General features: G+C 38.2%; 1 protein-coding gene across 7 annotated transcripts in view; it reads left to right on the forward strand.

The window, feature by feature from the left end:
- KLHL32 (kelch like family member 32) overlaps positions 1–18,974 on the forward strand; it is a 130,673-nt gene that overhangs the window by 49,259 nt on the left and 62,440 nt on the right. For 6 of the 7 annotated variants that reach the window (XR_012834473.1, XM_075747760.1, XM_075747758.1 and 3 more), the window contains one exon: positions 8,998–9,105. Coding sequence is in view for 6 of the 7 variants with exons in the window: in XM_075747760.1 (XP_075603875.1) it covers positions 8,998–9,105 (108 nt within the window). In the remaining variant the exon portion in view is untranslated. Of the gene's footprint in view, positions 1–8,997; positions 9,183–18,974 lie in introns of those variants that run through there. The other variant, XM_075747764.1, reaches the window with a different exon arrangement.

Raw genomic sequence — 18,974 nt, forward strand, 5'->3', positions numbered from 1 at the left:
GACATTGTCATCTGTCAAAGTAGTATTTTGACTCCTGTTAATACATCCTGAATATTATTTTTTTTTGTTGTGATAGGTGAAAACAGCAAAGAAGAAATAATATTGCTTATGTAATGAAGGATTAGACCATGGAAGTTAAGAACACCTAAAGGTTAATTCAGAAGTAGTACAACAAAAGGGATTAAATAGATTATGATTTATTTATTTAATATTACTGTTACGTGAACAGTGAGGCACTATTTTTAGTACAAACTGCAAAGAAGAATGATTTGGCATGAAAGAGTTTATAGTCTAAATAGATAAGATAGGACTGGATACTTACAAGTTTGAGTGACCTATATACAGATAGACTTAGGTCCCAAATCAGAGGAATGCATGACTGAGCTGTTCCATTGATGCCAGTAGGATTTCTCACGGGCTTAAAATTACACATGCAATAAAAAAACCTCTTGAGATATCACATCATAACTGAATTCCCCGAACAGCATAGGAAATTGATCCAAGATCTCTAAAGTGATAGTTTACTTTGTTCATAGCATTTCTGAGGTATGAGATGAGAGGTACGATCAATTTCCTGTAAAGAAAAATGTGAAACAGGTGAATATAGAAGTGCATGTACTGTGGGAAGTGAATTTGAATAAAACACTGCACTTAATGAAGATGTGGAATGTGGAGGCAGAAATTTGAGATGACAATTCTGCTCTTCTAAAACAGTAAAACAATGCTAGATAGTGTTATTTAACTTAAAAATTCAGTGCAAGAAGATAAATAGCTAAGGAAAACCTTGACGATTACATTGATCAGTTCTTTACCAACTAGCTTGCTAGATAGACAGACTAGAGGTTCACTCACATTCAGAATTGTTGTAGTGGGGGAGGTTGTTGTTTGTTTGTTTGTTTTCCAGCTATAAGTATATATAAAGTTTTTTGTTTTCTTCAGACATGTTTCTGAATCGGGTGAAAAAAGTTAGTTAGCATGACCACCAAACAAGTTGTTCGGTGGATTTTAATTTTTTCCTATAGAGCTCAGCCTCAGTAATAAGAGGCTGGCTGGGATGGCATACTTAGGGTTTCATTTATGGTAAAACTGATAAGAATTTTTTCCCTGTAACGTTTGACCAATGTGCTTACAATATCGTTGATCGTTAGTAGGAAAAGTAGGAGTCAGTTTTTAACACAGAGCTCTATTCTGAGTTAGAAGTGAGAAAGCTCATGTGCATTGAGCTTAACTCACTGTTAGTTCATCTTGACTTCCTGGGCGTTCATCTTTTTGAGTGTGGTGTGATGAAAGGAACTACAAGAATGCTAGTTCACTCTGTGCCAACTTTCCACTCTCTCTATCTGGCGGTGATTGTGAGGAAGAGCAGCAAATGCTTATGCATTTTGCAGTAGAGAATGCATCAGATTTCTGGACAAACATGCGAGAGCAACAGCTGAAGGTAAAGGCAGGCTCTTGTACGTCAGTTGCTAAAGCTTTCAACTGCCAGTTAGAGTCAAGGATGAAAGATGACAGGGTAAGCTGAGTGGGAGATGGATCAAGTTGAGATATCTGCATTGTGTTGTGCAAAACAAGCTTGGCATTGCTGAAACCCTATGAACATCATATGAACGCAGCTTTTAATGGAGGTGATTCTAAAGTACCCCAGGATGTTATTATTGTGCTTGCTGATCTGCTGCTAAGTCTATGGTTGAACAAGAATTTGTGTAGTTCAGAGCTATGCATTGGTGGGAAGGTCCAAGTGTTCATTTTGTATTGTAGTGGACTTGGAACTAGGGCTGCTGGTAGTTATCAAAACAATGTTTGAGAAAACAGAGGGAGGAAATTTGGAAATGTTGCTCTTTGGGTTACTGTAGATTGCTGTAGCAAGCTCAGCTTACTTTCTGGTTTTTGAAAGCTTAGATTTTATTTTGAAAGTTGCATTTAGAGTTAAATCAAAGAAAAATGGATAATGATGAATGTGTCTTCACATTCTTACTGAGGGAACTCTGAGATATTTTAGAGGTAATTGCTATGCACTGGAACCATGTACTTTATCCCTAGAAGAGCCAGAGTATTTTTTGAAGGCAGTAATAGTCATTTGCTCACCTCCCATTTGGAACATATCAGAAAAGTCAGCTAGAGGCTGAAGTAGCTGAAGTAAGGGATGAGCGTAAGACTCAAGATAGGCAAACTTGAAGGCATTTTGTGTGGATTTGGCCTCTAATAATTAGAGATCTGTAACTTTGTTTTAAAGACCCACTCACCTAAGGCTTTTAAACCAGAAAAGACTTTAAGTGAGTTCAGAGAAGTGAAAAAACCCTGGTTCTTACATATAGTAGTTTGTCAGAGGAAACCAACTTACAGGTGCAAACATTTCTCAGATTATTAGTGCTATATGTGTTTGTAGCTTTCATTCCAGAAATACTCATCTTCAGAAGTTCGCCTCCTAAAATTAATATACTAAAAGGAAACTAAAAGGAAACAATTTACTCTTATCTCTTCAACTTTCATTCTTCAGTTCACTCAATCCATTCCTCTTAGGATTAAATTTTTCACCTATTTTAGGCATCTAGGCTAAGCTAAGTGTTGAGGTTTCCTCTGCAGTTACAGAGCAGAAAAGATATTTCAATCCACTAAGTTCTGTAAATTGGTATCTAAACATGCCTATTTCTTTCTATTCATTACCCAGAAAACACTTCCACTTACTTTTGTTGTACAGCTACCTAACTTCAGATACTGTTATCATGGGCCCTGATGACAATTTCCTTTCTTCTCAAGTTTCCAAGTATTTTACCCATTTCTCTTCTATCCAGTATTTACCCAATGTATCATATTATTGCTCATTTAATGACTTTATTAATATCCTTTAAACATCTTTTAAATGTTTTACAGGTTTTATGCAGACTTTAATTAGACAGCAGTGGTTTTAGCTGTCTTTCAAATATATTCCTGTAATTGATTTGAAATTACGTCAGTGTTCAAATATTTTTATTTTTGTTTTAACTCCCAGCAGAAAGCTTATAAAATTTCAATAATAGTTCCAGTTTGTTTCCCCAGGACATAGCAGTAAGTTACTTATAATTTGGGTCACTGTGGTTTGTTTTTTTCTTTAACAGCATAACCATTTGTTCTTTTTATATTCATTTACCTGTATCCTGAGGCTGTGTATGTTTTATGATTCTATTTCTTGCCTTTAAAAGGCCACTAAGTTGTGTGGAAGTCACTGAAAGAGTTTACTTGGGTAAATTATCATACAACTTGTTTAAGTTGTTTTGTGATGATTTACTGCTTGCTATGCCTGACATGGCTGTAAGGTTGTGTACAAATGAGGACAAGCTCATGGATTTGGATCATCTGAGTAAGTAAGAAAATTACTCAAAGGGAAGGAGCAATTTTGTACCTCACTGTTGCGACAGTGAGTGATTTGTATTTTGGGGATTTTGAATATCATCCTGTGGTTCTGTGACCCCAGTGTCTGTTGTTAAAGTTGTATGTTGTGAAGGAGTCTGTACATATTGCTGCAGTGCTGCCTGAGTGATAAAATCAATGTATCCAGACTTTTTTTTTTGTCTCATTTATACTTATTTTAACAGTAATACATTATTCTGATTTAGTAGTGTGTTACACCCATCTTGCATTTTGCTTTTGAAGGCTATGCAGCAGCAAAAGCTGAGCATGGAAAGTTAAACCCAATGACAGTGCTGAGCATCTCAGGCGATTCTGCCTAGTTCCAACAGATCTAATCACATCTCAGCCTAGTCAACCTGGTGTGTGCCATGCAGTTATGAGCTCTTGTATTTTGTGTTCTACATTTGCAGAAGAAACCATTTTAGAAAGGTGCCTTTGGCTCTGAGGGCAAAGTAGTGAAACTACACGCAAGTGGTGTGCAGTGTATTAAATGCTCACCCACTTGCCATGTTACTTTGAAGTCAAATTTTCAAGAGTCTGAAAGTAGTTTTATGGTTTGATTATTTTTATCCAAGGATTGTGTGCTTTGTTTTCTTTTTCCTTTGGGAATAGTTCTCTAGCTCTGATTCTGTTTCAGGCCAAGATTGAGAAGAATGGAGTGTTGATTCCTCCCTCCTGTTTTTACAGCTAAGAAAGTGTTTGCTTGCCCCACAAACATGAGGCCATCCTAATTTGTACCTTCTTAAACAAGTGTGAGCTCAGGTGGAATTCCACAAATGGATATATTCCATTTGGACAGGATGTTGATCCCTGAATTTTGGAACAGTTGTTGCAGAATGGCAAGTGGATTGTGTTTACTTTTCTTTTGGGGAATTGGTTTACTTAATTAAAATCTTGAGTAAACCAGCAGAATTTAAACAATCACTTTATTTCCCACAATATTGGTTCACTGAGTGATTGGATTGCAGAACAAGAGCTGGATATTTAAAGGTACTGGAAGAAAAGATCAGTTCGCTCACCAGTGGGCTTTATTATAAAAGGGATCTTTGTTTAACACATTGGCAACTTGTACTGCCCACTCTCATGAAGATCTTGGAGAAGAAACGAGGCATTTTCAAAGATTTTATTTTGTCCAAGCAGAAATATTTTAAAATAAAGTATGAAATATTAGCATTGTTGAAGGAAATTAGTAACTAAAAATAATTAACACTTCATATTAGCCAAATTTGGTAACTTTTCTGCTAAGTTTGACTTTGAATTGTACACTTGTCCAAATGTTTTATTTTTCCTTGTTTTTGTCTGTCACTTGTACATCCACCTGAGATGTTTATCTTACTGCCTTGTTTTTAATGTACCCCAGGGAAAAATAAAGTAGGCTACTAGCCTTCCATTAAAAGCATGACTGCTGGATCTGTTTAAGCTCAGAAAACCTGAGAGCATTTTCAGAGATGCATCTGAAATCAGAGTTTGACAGCCCCACCGGAGCTCATTCTCCAGGTATTGCCGAAGTCTCAAGCCACAATTTAATGATCCATGTTTCTACAGTTAAAACTGTAATATTCAACCACAGCAGTGCAAATTAAAGACTGATCTTGAGCTCAATTTCTGCCTATGATTGAACAGATTTTTTTCATGTTGGATTAAGCTTTTAAACTATCAGTCTGAGAAGGAAATTTGCCTGCTGGTGAAGGCAGTGTGGATCACTGAGCAGTACTACGTTTGTCTGCGTGGGAGATTACTTTCCTGAAGGCTAATCCAGTTCAGCTGAATGTCAGCTGTCTGAGAACCATTGCAGACCTTATCTTTCGATTACATGCTTTGGCCTTGCCCCCTGAAAAACAAATGTAGTTCATAACCAGTATCAAAAACTTCCACAGAATACTCAGAGGATAGTATGAGAGAAAATGATCTCCATATAGCAGATGGCACGCAAAGCCGTAGTCCTATGGCTTACTGGCAGCTGCAGTTCTGATAGCCCATTGCGTTATTAGACTGTGCCTGTATTAGTAAATAAGATGCATAAGGGTTTGTTTTCTGGCCCTAAAAGCAACTGGCATAGCATGGATTTTGTGCATATGGCTAAACCTTCTCCCCTTTGCAACCAGGTTGGCTTTATCCATGCTGTCTATTTGGAACAGCCATGGCTTGAGTAATCCCCTGAACCATAGTCAGGGCATTGCCTGGGAGAGTGGTAGTTGGCAGAGTGTCCAAGCTCTGCTGGAAGCTGTGTTCGTTACACTCTGTGGGTAATTACAGACCGTGACTTAGTGGCCTGATCCTGCTGAGTTTTCTAAGGTAGTAATAAACCCTGTGTAAGGACCATGTTGGAATCTCTGTGATACAATAGAATAGTCTCCTAAAGGTAAACTTAGTCTACAAAGAAAACCTCTCCCAGTTCTTCAGAGAAGTGATTCATGGTCTACAGATGAGTCAGTTAAGTGTTTCTTTGTATCTGTAAGTTTAACCCATTGTTTGGGAGGGACATCCAGCCCTTGATCAGAATAGAAACTCTATTAGCAGCCATACTGGTTTTTTGATAGTACCTGTGTACAGGTAGGTAGTGTACAGACGTTGCTGTAGCACAGTCAGAGAACACAGAGCATGCAGGATCTTGTATCACTGAGCGTTTCCAGCCTTTCTGCAGGCACTCTGTGAAGAAACTGAGTGTACAGAACATGTGCAAATCTACCCCTGTAAGAGCTATGTAGGCAGGTGCTGCTTTGAGACTTTACTCTCTCTATTCAGGAATTGATGTGAGGAAGGGAATATTATCCAAAAAGCTTATTTAGTAGTCAGTTTCTGAGAAGAAAAGCTTGTCTCTTCCAGACACAAACTGCAAGTCTGCTTTTGTAAGGAGCAGGTGGCTGGTGGGTACTTTGCAGCTCCTGCAAGCCCTGAAGCCTCACAATAGCTATTAGAACTCGTTTGATAAATCTGAACGACAATGAAATATCCAGCTCTGATAACATTTTTAATGGAATTAGAAAAAGTGTCTGACCTTGTTTAGAAATTTTTTTTCTCTCTCGGTATATTTCATGACTGTGTCTTACTACATTTGTTTGATAAACCTTTTAAACTTTTTGACACTTATTTTCTGTTGCCAGTTTGGAAGAAGCCCTGATATCACTTTATTGAAATAGAAGTTGCAAAAGTACAAGGAGTGACCATGTGATAAATGTTACTCTTGCTAATACTGGGCGATTTCCAGGCAACAGATTTATGTCAAATTGTGGCCTTTTAATGATGAAAATGCTAACACTTTCAGAAGAAACTACTTATTTGCAGGAAATACTCGGTTCTTGAAAGAAGCCACCTGAGTCTAGGTGAATGCTATGTGCTAAACTGTTAGAGGGAGTAGGGCTTGGTTTTTTTTCTTTAAACTCAGTAGTGCTTGGTGGACAGGTTGCACATATGAAAACCAGCGTGCTTGTTGACTGCCTCAGCTTCTGCAGGTGTCAGCCAGAGTAGAGACAGAAGAAGCAGAGGGTATATTTGTGAGAAGTGCTCCTTTACTGGAGTTCTCCAAGGTGAAGTTTGGTAGCCTCTGTAAAGGCATTAACAATTTGGCACAAAACCTACTGGGGCTAAGTGTAAACTCTTTAGCAATGACAGATGGTAGAACTGTTCAGTTTATTTGTTCGCAGTTTACTGTCTAAAGACTGAGTGGTATATTTTGTTAAAAAATGTGTGGGAGAGTGACAAAGATAAATGTTGCTTTTCTGGAAAACCATTGGACTGGAGAATGGGACTGATAAGAGACAAGGAGCGCTAAGTAGGAATACTGCAGCGGGAGTGCAGTCTGGGAGGGAAGAGTGAGGGGCAAAGACTGGAGTCTAAGTTTAACAGGAGTGGGAAGAAAAAAGATTCCTACAAGGATCCGAAGTCTGACTAGGGTTGCTTCAGTCCAGGGAGGCACTGAAGACTGATGATCTGGAAGGTAAGACTGGATGAAAGGGACAGTTGCTCTCCTCAATGTTAACTGAAGGTGCCCTGTCCCTGAAGATTAGGTTTTATCATCTGAGAAGCTGGGGCACAATAACAAGGGGAGGTTGTAAGTTTAGGTGACTGCATCTCCATCCTTGCTCCTTATTCAATGACTTGAGTGTTATACTCTTCACATTTCAGTCTGAGCTGCTTATTTGGAAAGGATTGTTTATAAAAGTGTGTTAACTGTGCCTTCTTCTCATGCAAGTAACTGTGTATGGCTTATTGTTCCTTCCTGAATGTAATGATACTATACGTAATCATTCTTTCTAGTGGTGCTTATATAGAATTTTTTTTTCCAGAGCCTAGTTCTTTATATTTTTTTATTGAGTGATACCTTATTGTCTGACTGTTCCATTGATTGTACCTCCTGGATCATGGGTGGTTTATTCTGCCCTCTGTCGCTGTCTTCCAGCTCAAGAATTTCTTCCTAATATCTAATCTAAACCTGCCTTCCTTCAGCTTAAGGCCATGACTCCTTGTTCACTACATGCCCTTGTAAACAGTCCCTCTCCAGCTTTCTTGGAGGCCCACTTTAGGTACTGGAAGGCTGCTATAGGGCCTCCCCAGAGCCTTCTCTTCTCCAGGCTGAACAACCCCGACTCTCTCAGCTGGTGTTCATGGGAAAGGTGCTCCTGCCCTCTGATCATCTTTGTGACCCTCCTCTGGACTCGCTCCAACAGCTCCACATCTTTCTTGTACTGGGGACCCTGGAGCTGGATGCAGTACTCCAGCCAAGATTGCACAAGAGTGGAGTAGAGGGGGAGAAACATCTCCCTCGACGTGCTGGTTTTAGAGTGGTTTGGGTTGGAAGGGACCTCAAGGATCATCTAGTTCCAACCCCCCTGCCATGGGCAGGGACACCTTCCACTAGAGCAGGTTGCCTAAAGCCTCATCTAACCTGGCCTTGAACACTTCCAGGGATGGGGCCTCCACAACCCCTCTGGGCAACCTGTTCCCAGTACCACACTGGTTTTGATGCAGCCCAGGACAGGGTTGGCTTTCTGGGCTCTAAGCGCACACTGCCGGCTCATGTTGAGCTTCTCATCAACCAACACCCCCAAGTCCTTCTCCTCAGGGCTGCTTTCAATCCATTCTCTGCCCACCCTATAGCTGTGCTTGGGATTGTGCCAACCCATGTGCAGGACTTTGCACTTGGCCTTGTTGAACTTCGTGCAGTTTGCATAGGCCCACCTGTCAAGGTCCCTCTGGATGGCATCCCTTGCCTGCAGCGTGTTGACCACACCACACAGCTTGGTGTCGTCAGCAAACTTGCTGAGGGTGCACTCGATCCCACTGTCCATGTCGCCGACAAAGATGTTGAACAGTGCCGGTCCCAACGCTGACCCCTGAGGAACGCCATTCATCACTGGTCTCCAGTGGTCAGTTTTTACAGAATAATTTTTTTATTTATTGATAAAAGGACTCAGTTGCAAGATTGATTGCTATGGGGTTATTATTAAGAACTTGGTATAGATTTCATTCTAACGTGCAAGTCTGTTGCTATTTAGAATTCTTATCCGAGGAAAAATAAAGGTTAGTGAAGATGGAAAAATAATTTCTGTTCTTCCTGGACCTTCACTGGGGTTGCTTTAATGGTTAATAACACTTCTTTTCTTTCCATAGGCTATGTTCAGTCTTTGCATGGTTGAAAGTGAAGCTGATGAGGTGAATTTGCATGGTGTCACAAGCCTTGGTTTAAAACAAGCCCTGGACTTTGCATATACTGGACAGGTACTGTACAGTTCTTCAAATTAAGACACACAAATGAAAGCAAACTGCAATACAAACTGAAGATGACCTTTACAAAGGTACTAGAAATTATTTTTCTTGTGCACTGCCCTGTACAAGGTCTTTTGATTTAATAGTTCTTACTTTGGATATACTGTTGGGTTTTTTCTCTGTAGAGGGTTTGTCTAATAAAAACACTGGTTATGTGCATTGTTACCAGGTAGTCAACCATGTAGGACTTGTATTCCCCTCTTATGGTGGCCTGGCTATTCATAAGAACTTAATGTGTGTTCCTTCTGCATGCTAAATAAAAGTAAAGAAAGGAAAAATACCCTAGGTGTTTTCCTAATAATGATGACAAATTATATAATTGAGGTGAAAAGTAGTCTACTCTCTGGACAGATGCGGTCCAAGCATCTTTGTAAATGCTTATAGGTACTCTACATCTTTATTGTAGCACTTTTTATGATAGCAGGTTATGTATCACATTATGTTACTTCAGAAAACGCAGAGTGATGCTGCTCTTCCTGCTCCCCTCCCCCACTAAAAAAAAATAAAAATCTGCCATATCTGTACACTGCATGCTTGGGCAGTGTTGCTATATGACTTCATCTCAGTTCAGAGTTCATGGATAGTGAGCTCAGAACTTCTTAACATCCAGTTATTTTTCCTTTGGACTGTAAAATTAGAGATAACCAAAGTATTTCTGGAAATATTGCTAGAACAGTTGAATTATTGATGTATATTTGCTTATTAGTTAATTTTGAAAAGGAAACCTTAAATCCATATTACATTATTCTGGAAGAGTTGTTGGATTGTACAGATTTAAGGCATCTGTTTCCGTACTGTGGATTGAGTATATGACCTTAATTTTTTCAAAGGGAATTAAATAGAAATAAGGAAAGAATTTTTTTAACCTGTTTTAAAGAAGCTATTTTTGTCACCAGCCCATACAACAGTTATACTTTAGCATTGACCTTAGACATTAGCACTTGAAATTTCTGTGTTTCTGCTATTATGGAAAACATAACTTATTCAAAGATTTCTTTCATATAAATAAGAGACAGAGATGCCATGCTATATTACTGAATTGGCTGAAGATCTCAGTACATGGCTTGTCATCAGTATGCTTTTTGTTCTTTCAGTTGAAAGTTTCGGTAAACAAAATCAAGTGTTTTCTGTGATGTGGAGCAGTCGTTTGAGACTATAGGTTGTTTATTCTGAAAACAGAACTCTTGATGCTAAACAGAAGTATCCCAAAGATACTTTCCAAAGCCAATTTTGAGAAGATAGGTTGTAATTGATTTCTGTCTGACCCATCCTGCTGTGAATAAAGGTACACTCCCCTATCTTTCAGCAAAATTCAAAGTCTAATAAACCTATGTAAAATATGTTGAGAACCCTGAAAGGATGGATTTGTGGGTTTTTTTGTAAGCCAACAATCCACCCCACCTAGCTTCCAGAATAGTATTCTTAGCTCCCTAGTAAATTATATGTGCCCTCCATCCCTAATCCTCTAGAGGCTTTTGAGTCTGTCATTTTCAGATATAATCTACTCTGAATAAATGAGTGGGCTTCTTGAGTTAAATATAGGTATGCATGTATGTGCAGTTGCTCACGTATATAAGTGATAGTAGGGCAAAATTTGTGCTCTGTTGCGTCTATCAGATACACCGAGTCCTACTTCGAAGCACAGAGAAGTGCGAAGGATTCTCTAGGAGTTTTCTTATAAAGATGCCTTTGAAGCATAACTCAGTGATAGGCGGGTCTGATAATTAGCAGTGTTGAATTTTCCCTTTTGTCCTTGAAATTCTCTACTGGCACTGGGTTTACATGTATTGAGCATTCCTTATGTATTGACTCAAGCTGATACAATCTGGGTGAATGTTCCAAGGTAGTGAGTGGGAGTAATCCACAAAGACTATTAATAAATAACTGGATTACTGCATGCTTACATCAGAGAGACTTCTGAAAACAGAGTTGTCTTTAGTTTGCATCTGTGAACTCTTTCTGATTTTATAAAACAAACAAACAAAATATTTCTTGTAACCCAAAGCTAATTCATGCCAATTACAGCCTTATATTGCTCTGAAAATGTAGGTATCAATACATGATCTGATGTGCCTCTTAAAAGTGAAAGCCATGAACTTTTTTATAAACATGTTTGCCCAAAATGTTAGTCCAAAAATATACTGTGTCTTTAGGTAACACTGTGGAACTGACAACAATTTTAGGGACAGTTCTAAGGTATCTATGTCTAAACAGATAAATATTTAATTTCAGCTTTGTTCTCTTTATTTTTTAAATATTTTGCTAACCTTGCATTCAATCTGAAGTGTAGTAACTCAAATGTAACTTTCTGTTAATATAATATATTGGAGACATCTGGTGGAAAAATTTAATATTGCATGATGGCAATATTGGATGCTTGCAGGTTTTGAAAGTTATCAAAATTAAGAAATTTAATTTTTAGCATGACATTGCAATCTGAAACTCATCCTTGCATTTTTTTTTTTTATTTGAAATATCCTTCTGGACTTAAAATACCAATTTTGTCTTCTTGTCTACTTGTGCAGATGGTGCCTTATTGTAATTAGTGCTGGAAATATTTGGCTTTTAAGGGAAAATTGATTGTTCAATAGAAGAAAAGTTTGTAGTAAAACTCAAATATAAATAATATCATTCCAAATGAATTAGTCCATTACTATGCTCCCTAATCATAACAAAGAAGTAAGTTGGTATAGAAAGAAATAAAAACTAACAGAAAGAATAGCAGCAGAATTTTGTTTTGCTCTTATTCTCAGTAATCCTCTAATAATGAAGTCTTTTGCAAAAAGTCTTAAATACCTTCCCTCTTGGCCTTAAGCACTTTACCATGTACTCCCTGTATTCAGAATTCAGACATACCACACTCTTCGTGTTATAGTTGATGTATCCTTTCTTCATAAAAGGGCTTTAAGGTCATTCTCTCCTTGACTTCACAGCTGGCAGCAGTAAGGCCAGGCCAGAGTCTCAATGACTAGATTACTCACCCTTCCTCCTCACAGGGGTGTTTTCCAAATGTCAGATGTGCATTGGAAGGGAGGTGGATGAAGTATAATCAATACAGGAACTATTTATTTTAGATATTAATATAGAGAAACAGTTCTTGGTGCAGTTTGGACCTCACAATTCCTTCTAAGAGTCTTAACCACTGGGTTAGAGAGTCGTGGGCACTGTTGCCTGCTCTTTTTCACTTTTTTTGTTTCTTTTTAACTATTCTGTTAGTAAGAGAAATAATCTCATTTGGATGAATGGGATAACTCCTAAATAGCCCAGTGTAGTTGGCTCACTCATCATTACAGGAAAAGATGCTTCTGATCAGAAGAAAACCTGGAGAAGAGAAGGCTCTGGGGAGGTCCTGTAGCAGCCTTCCAGTACCTAAAGGGGGCCTCCAAGAAAGCTGGAGAGGGACTGTTTACAAAGGCATGTAGTGAAGGGTCAAGGAGTCATGGCCTTAAGCTGAAGGAGGGTAGATTTAAATTAGATATAAGGAAGAAATTCTTTACTGTGAGGGTGGTGAGGCACTGGCACAGGTTGCCCAGAGAGGTTGTGGATGCCCCCTCCCTGGAAGTGTTCAAAGCCAAGTTGGATGGGGCTTTGGGCAACCTGGTCTGGTGGAAGGTGTCCCTACCCATGGCAGGGCATTTGGAACTAGGTGATCTTCAAGGCCCTTTCCAACCCAAACCATTCTATGATTTTATGAAAACCTTTGGGCATTTGAAAAGTTTAAGTGCTGAAAATAGGTTCTATAAGTGCTATGGGAATGAATAAGTGATTTGAACTGAAATTTTGAGGCTCCTTATTTTAAATGAGGCTCTTACATTCCTCCTCAAATTTAGGTCCAGCAAACTACATCATTTATGTTGATCTCATATACATATCTAAAATATAAATGATACCATAATTTGAATCTGCTGACAGGCACTGCAGTATAATTTCAAGAAAGAATTGTGCAAGAACAATGGATTTAATTTGTAGTAGATGATAATTCAACAAAAATACAAATACACAGTTGGAGTCCCACATATACTGAAATGCTTCGCTGACTTGGATCTTTCTTCTTTGTAATTATGTTCTATCGTATGTCTTTAGTCTATGGTAATAGAAGTACTTTGCATTTAGATAGAATTTTGTTTGAGAACCTCAAAACACATTACAAAAGCAAGTAATCGCTGTCCTTACTTTGTTGCATCATAGACAGGAAATTATTTTGGAAGAAAATAACTTTCCAAAGAATGTACAGCAAACCAGCAGCTTTAATAGGGCTTAATACAAAGTTCTCCTGACCAAGTCCTGTTTTCCTAAGTGGCTGGTGTCTCTTCTTTTTCTAAACCATAATATTTTGTTTCTGTATTAATAGAAATTAAGTTGTCGTCTTAAAGTTATAAAATTATTCTAAATTACCAAAGCTGAAAAGAAAGAAGCAGTGAGGCAGCCCTATTATAAGACATGTTTTCAGTTCAGGTCTTTCTCCAAAAGTTAATTTTGAGTTAAGTTGTCCTGTGGTATCTTCTTAGCCCATGATTAACACAGCCTTACACCCTGCCTATGAAAAGAATGTTGAAATGTTTCCTTTTCTTGAAAGTCAGATATGAAGTTGCATTTACAATGATTCGAAAATAGGCTTTAAACTTTTTCTGTTTCTTAGCATATTTAACAGATTTTCTTTTACTTACAAAATGCTAACATAGCAGGAGTCTTTATTAAAGGTGATATCAGTATATTATTCTAGTTACAAATCTAGAACTTCCTGGTATTTTCAGATATATTATTTCATCTGCTTGGGTTGCTCTCAATATTACTTTAATGCATTATCAATGTGAATCCTATTTAACTACTGCCTTTATTTACTAACTTTGTCTTCTATTCAGTTAGTTTAAAAATATATCATCCTGTAACAGGTATTACCATTTTACCGAACAGGCTTCATGAACTTATAGGAGTGATGGTGATTTCTCAAATTCGTGCACACAAACCTATGGTTACTTTAAAGTATTATCTTACAGCTCCTTTGTGAAATTGTGGGTTTTGTTAGGGTTGTTTTGGTTAAATGCTTCAGCTTAGGTTTTTTTTTTTTAACAAAAAATATAAGTGAAAGGCCTTCTCAGGTAGTAAAGAAATAATAGAAATAAATATTTGTAAGTGCAACTATTTCTCCTGATAATTGCTTTGATTTCTTCATAGAATCTTGGTTTTCATCTCTCATCAACTCCCCCTCCCACTTGTTTGATGGTGACAGTTTTTCTAGTGATCAACCAGTATTTCATCTGCTATTTTCAGTTAAGACCGGGGGCAGACAGCTCTCAATATCTTAGCACCTCTTATTCTGTTAAACCTTTCTAGCCCACTTGCAGATGAGGTGTATTGCAAAGCTGTACTTGATGGTTGATTTTCTTGGGTAAGCAACCTCCTGCATCCTGTGCGTGGCAGTTCCACTGGTTGCCTTTTGATTAAAATGAATCATAGGGTTCGGTTAAACTGCCTGGTGTCCCTAACAAAAATGACTTCAACTATTCTCGTTCATTTTTCCCCCAGGGACAACATGCCAAGGACCTGGAAAACTGCTTATGGCAGGACTATGTCTTACTGTAAATACTTAATATCATTTTTCAGTTTAACTTGGCAACTTCAAAGCCAAAAATACAAATTTGATACTTAGTTTTGGACACTTCCTTTTTTACTTCTATCAGGAGGATAATCTTGTTTCTGTGCCTAGCACTAGGTTACAGCTGCTACGTGTTAGGTTCACAGTTCAGCTACAGATTGCCCAGAAGGCTTAGAATAATACAGAGATTAATGAACTCAGGTTATGCAGTTTATTGCAGAGAAAATTAAATGTTTCGTGTTATTTGCTCTCGATAGGTATCAAGCAATGGACAAGACTGCTTTTATAAAGCTGAAAGTAACCAAAGTAATGAAACATCTTCCCAAAAAAATCATGAATTTGCTTGGAGTCTTACTTATAATAATGGGTTTTACTTACTTATAGTAATGGTACTTACTTCGTAATGGTGTATGAAGCTGCATCAGGGAAGTTCAGATTTAACATTAGGAAAAGGTTCTTCAGTGAGAGGGTGGTCAGTCACTGGAACAGGCTCCCCAGGGAAGTGGTCATGGCACAAAGCCTGTCAGAGTTCAAGGAGTGTCTGGACAACACACTTAGTCATACGGTTTAGTTTTAGGTTGTCCTGTGAGGAGCTGGGAGTTGGGACTCGATTATACTTATGGATCCCTTCCAACTGGAGATATGATTTATATGTTGTGCATTTAACACAGATTTTCATTTAGTTTTCTGCAAAAAAAATATTATGGCATTTATCAGAGAAATGCTGGTCATGATTCCTTCTGGCATTGGCTAATGTGACATCTGGGTTTTGTAACGAGTACTATCAAAAATTATGTGCCTGGGCTTTGGGCAGTTGCCTGCAGGGAACTAGAACATTCTTCCCCCACTTGTACTTTTTAAAAGCAGTACTTCTCAACATGCAAGGAGCTCAGAATTCAGCTGAAGCACGAATGAACAGGGAGACAGGCAGAAGGGCTAACTAGTTGTGAGTGAAATGCAGTCTAAATTGCTCTAAAAGAAAAGTTACTTCTTTTGATTGCTCTGAAGCACACAGAATGGTCTCCAGAGGGGAAAAACAAGTGGTACTTTTGTTAGATGCCTGTCTTTTTCGAAATGCTGATCACTACAAGTAGAGTCAAGAAGAAATTTTCTTTTGCATCAGACTGGCAAGAATCTTGGGATTATTTTTGTTTCCTGTTTTCTGTGTTAAATTCCATATGGTTTACTTTCTAGATTTTCCCAACATGACATTACATATTTCCATACTATTGTAGCATAATTCTGGTTTATTTTAATGTGTATTGTGCCACCACCTCACTTCTTCTATGGGTCCACAAACAGCTGTATGGAGATGAAAAGGAAATACAAGGGTATAAATTAATAGCTGAAATGAAGGTAGTAGAAGTGCATGCTCAATCTTTGGGCACACAGTTTAGCCTCCTTGGGCCTAAAGTAGCTTTAGTTTAGTGTCTTTAAAAATGCCTGGATGAAATATAATGACCTACAATATACAGGGAATAGATTGGATTATGTAGTTATTCTTTCTAGATATAAACCTCGTGAGACTCCATAGAGGTGATAGTTAATCTGGACCTTACCTTCTCCCTTAGGCTTTAAGTTCCTTTGTTAGGAAGGACAGTTTAAGGAGTTTCTTCCTCGCTCTCTTTTGTCCATTACTGCCCTCTTTGATACAACCATACAGGGTTTTTTTGTTGGCCTGTACTGATTTGTTGGTTGTAGGGGACAGGAGGCATTAAAAGAGTAGGAGGATGTTCTCAGTCTGGGCAGTGTGGAGGTGAGGCATGAGTAGTTGTCCGTGAGAAAGGATGATGGTTCATATACTGCTTCTAGCCCTAGAACTCATAGCTGCTAGTTGCTCTGCATTGCCAAGAACTCTCCCAAAGAAAACCATTTGAAGAGAGGGGCAAGATGTGTGATCCCAGTTAATCTTGTTCAAGCTTACTCAGAGCCCTAAGATGTACTGGGTTGGAGAGGATGCAGGGTCAGTTGGGAAAGGAAGAGGGAAATCTTGGGGAAAGAGGGAATGAATCCCAGTTTTAGACTGCTGCCCAAAGGGTAGATGTGCAGGGGGGTGTTCAGGGCCTTCTGTGTCTGTAACCATAGGGCTGATTATAGAATTCCCTTTTCTGCTTCAGAATTGTGTTTTAGAAGCTCAGGTTTAATTTAAGAAAGTTCCTATATCTTGCATTTGCAGAGCAGCTTTCCTCAGTATATCAACAAAGCATCAATGGATACATTTCCATGTAAATTTAAATTGTATATCTAAGAAATGTGGATTTAAGAAATTGTGTAATCTGCCTTTCTGGATCTGGTGAACTCAGCATTTTGTTGCAAAGAAACACCAAATTTTGCATCATTTCTATCCCATGGCCTATGGATCTGACTGCAAGGGGGGGTGAACTGGATTTAGTGCATACTCTCTGAAGAGTTTGTGGGATGATGGAGGGTAGAACGGCTGCATTAAGAACAGGATTGCTGTTGGAAAACACAGTCATTGTGGGGGAGGAGAAAAAGAACTTGACAAAGCAGATCAGTTTGAAAACAAATAGTACATCAGACCTAGTGGCTTGAAAAAGTAAGTTGCTCAGGCTAGCTGCAAGATCTGCCTGTTGCATACAGGGAGAAGGTGGTTAAGCTGATTTTCTTGGGTAGCATCACTGGCCAGAGAAAAGTTGAGAGCATAATGAAAATTAACCCTCAGAAATAAGGGTTGAATAGAGGACTGATTGTAAGATGCAGCCAGGTGCAATACCTGAATTGCTTCTAATTAATCTTAATATAAAAAAGCACAGATATCAGCTTTGAGATGTGTAATACAAAGGCACATCCTTCGCTGGTGAAGATTGCAAAGTTTGTCTTTAGATGATGGTTCCAAATCACTCCAGGTTTCTACCCTGATAATTATGCCTCGTAATCCTTGGATTGAGGATGGAGTAGAGAAAATGATTAAGCTTCTCTTTAGTTTTCACACTAATATTTTGTGATGAATTTTGATGGTGTGAATCCAAAGTAGATCTTAGTTTCCCTCTCCTTAATTATCACTCTGAAGACCTCAGAGCTATTATTTTCAGTTAGAGAGGAGAGTCAGTCACTGTATTTGTGGTGTGCATATGGTGGTATTCATGTGCATTTACAGCTAAGGTTCAGCTGGATGGCGTATATAGCATATAAACAGCTATGTTCGTAATTAATAAAAATCAAGTAATTGTATTAATGTACAGAAGCTAAGAGGCATGGAATAATTGTGAATTACCCCAGTTTCAGCAAAAGGGAAAGGGTAGTAGAAGGAAGGCTTGCAATATTTTCTTCCTTCTTTACTTATTGTTTTCTTTTTCTTGTGGGTTTCCCCAGCATGCAGTTTGCTGATGGTGAACATTTAGCATAGATGAATTAGTATTTTTGCCTATATCCAAATGAGTATTGAATAAGAATTCAGATAGTTCCATTTAAGGCCAAGTCTAGGGAAGAGACAAAATAGACTTTCCTCAGTTACCTTGGGAAACACAAAGGTAAATAGGTTATCTCAGCAGAAAAAATCTTGCATGCTATAGGAAAGCTGTAAGAAATGGAAAAACATGTAAGAAATATGTCTACCACCTTGAAATAAACCTTTGCTGCTGACTTTGTGCAAATCACCTCTTTGTAGTAACCGGTCACCCTCCTTGCCTCTTGTCCTACTTCTCATCTCATAATACTACTAGTATTATTTGTAAATGGATTGCTGTAGCTTTAAAATACATTAATATTATCACAGTTAAATATAGTTTGTCTATGCCTACAAGGTAGTAATCTGCTTAGCATTCTGGTTCTCTTCATATTGTATCTTTAACAATGCTAAGCTGGTGGCTGGCGCTTAGAAAGTAATATGACATCAGATAACGACTTCCTCAGTGTAAATGGTGCCTGAATAAGACACACTGCAAGGTGTAAAACAGCTTGTTTTGTCAATCTGACCTTGAGTTCTCACTTGATAATATTAGAAAGGGCTGCTTTTTTTTTTTTTTTTTTTTTTTAATATACCTTTTGGAGATAATTTTGTAACTGAAATTCTTTCTAGCTTTATGTTGAACTAACTCTTGTCATGCACAGCAACCTCATTAGCACCAGCCACAAACCTGGATTGCGCTGGGCCTGATTCTCATTTATATTAAGATCCTTATATGTCTTTCTGGCTAGATAAAGAACTCTATATGTAATTTACACACTGTATAAATGTTGACTTAAAACCTAGTATGACTATATA

Source organism: Balearica regulorum, chromosome 3 (genome assembly GCF_011004875.1).
Source record: "Balearica regulorum gibbericeps isolate bBalReg1 chromosome 3, bBalReg1.pri, whole genome shotgun sequence".
NCBI classification, from domain to species: domain Eukaryota; kingdom Metazoa; phylum Chordata; class Aves; order Gruiformes; family Gruidae; genus Balearica; species Balearica regulorum.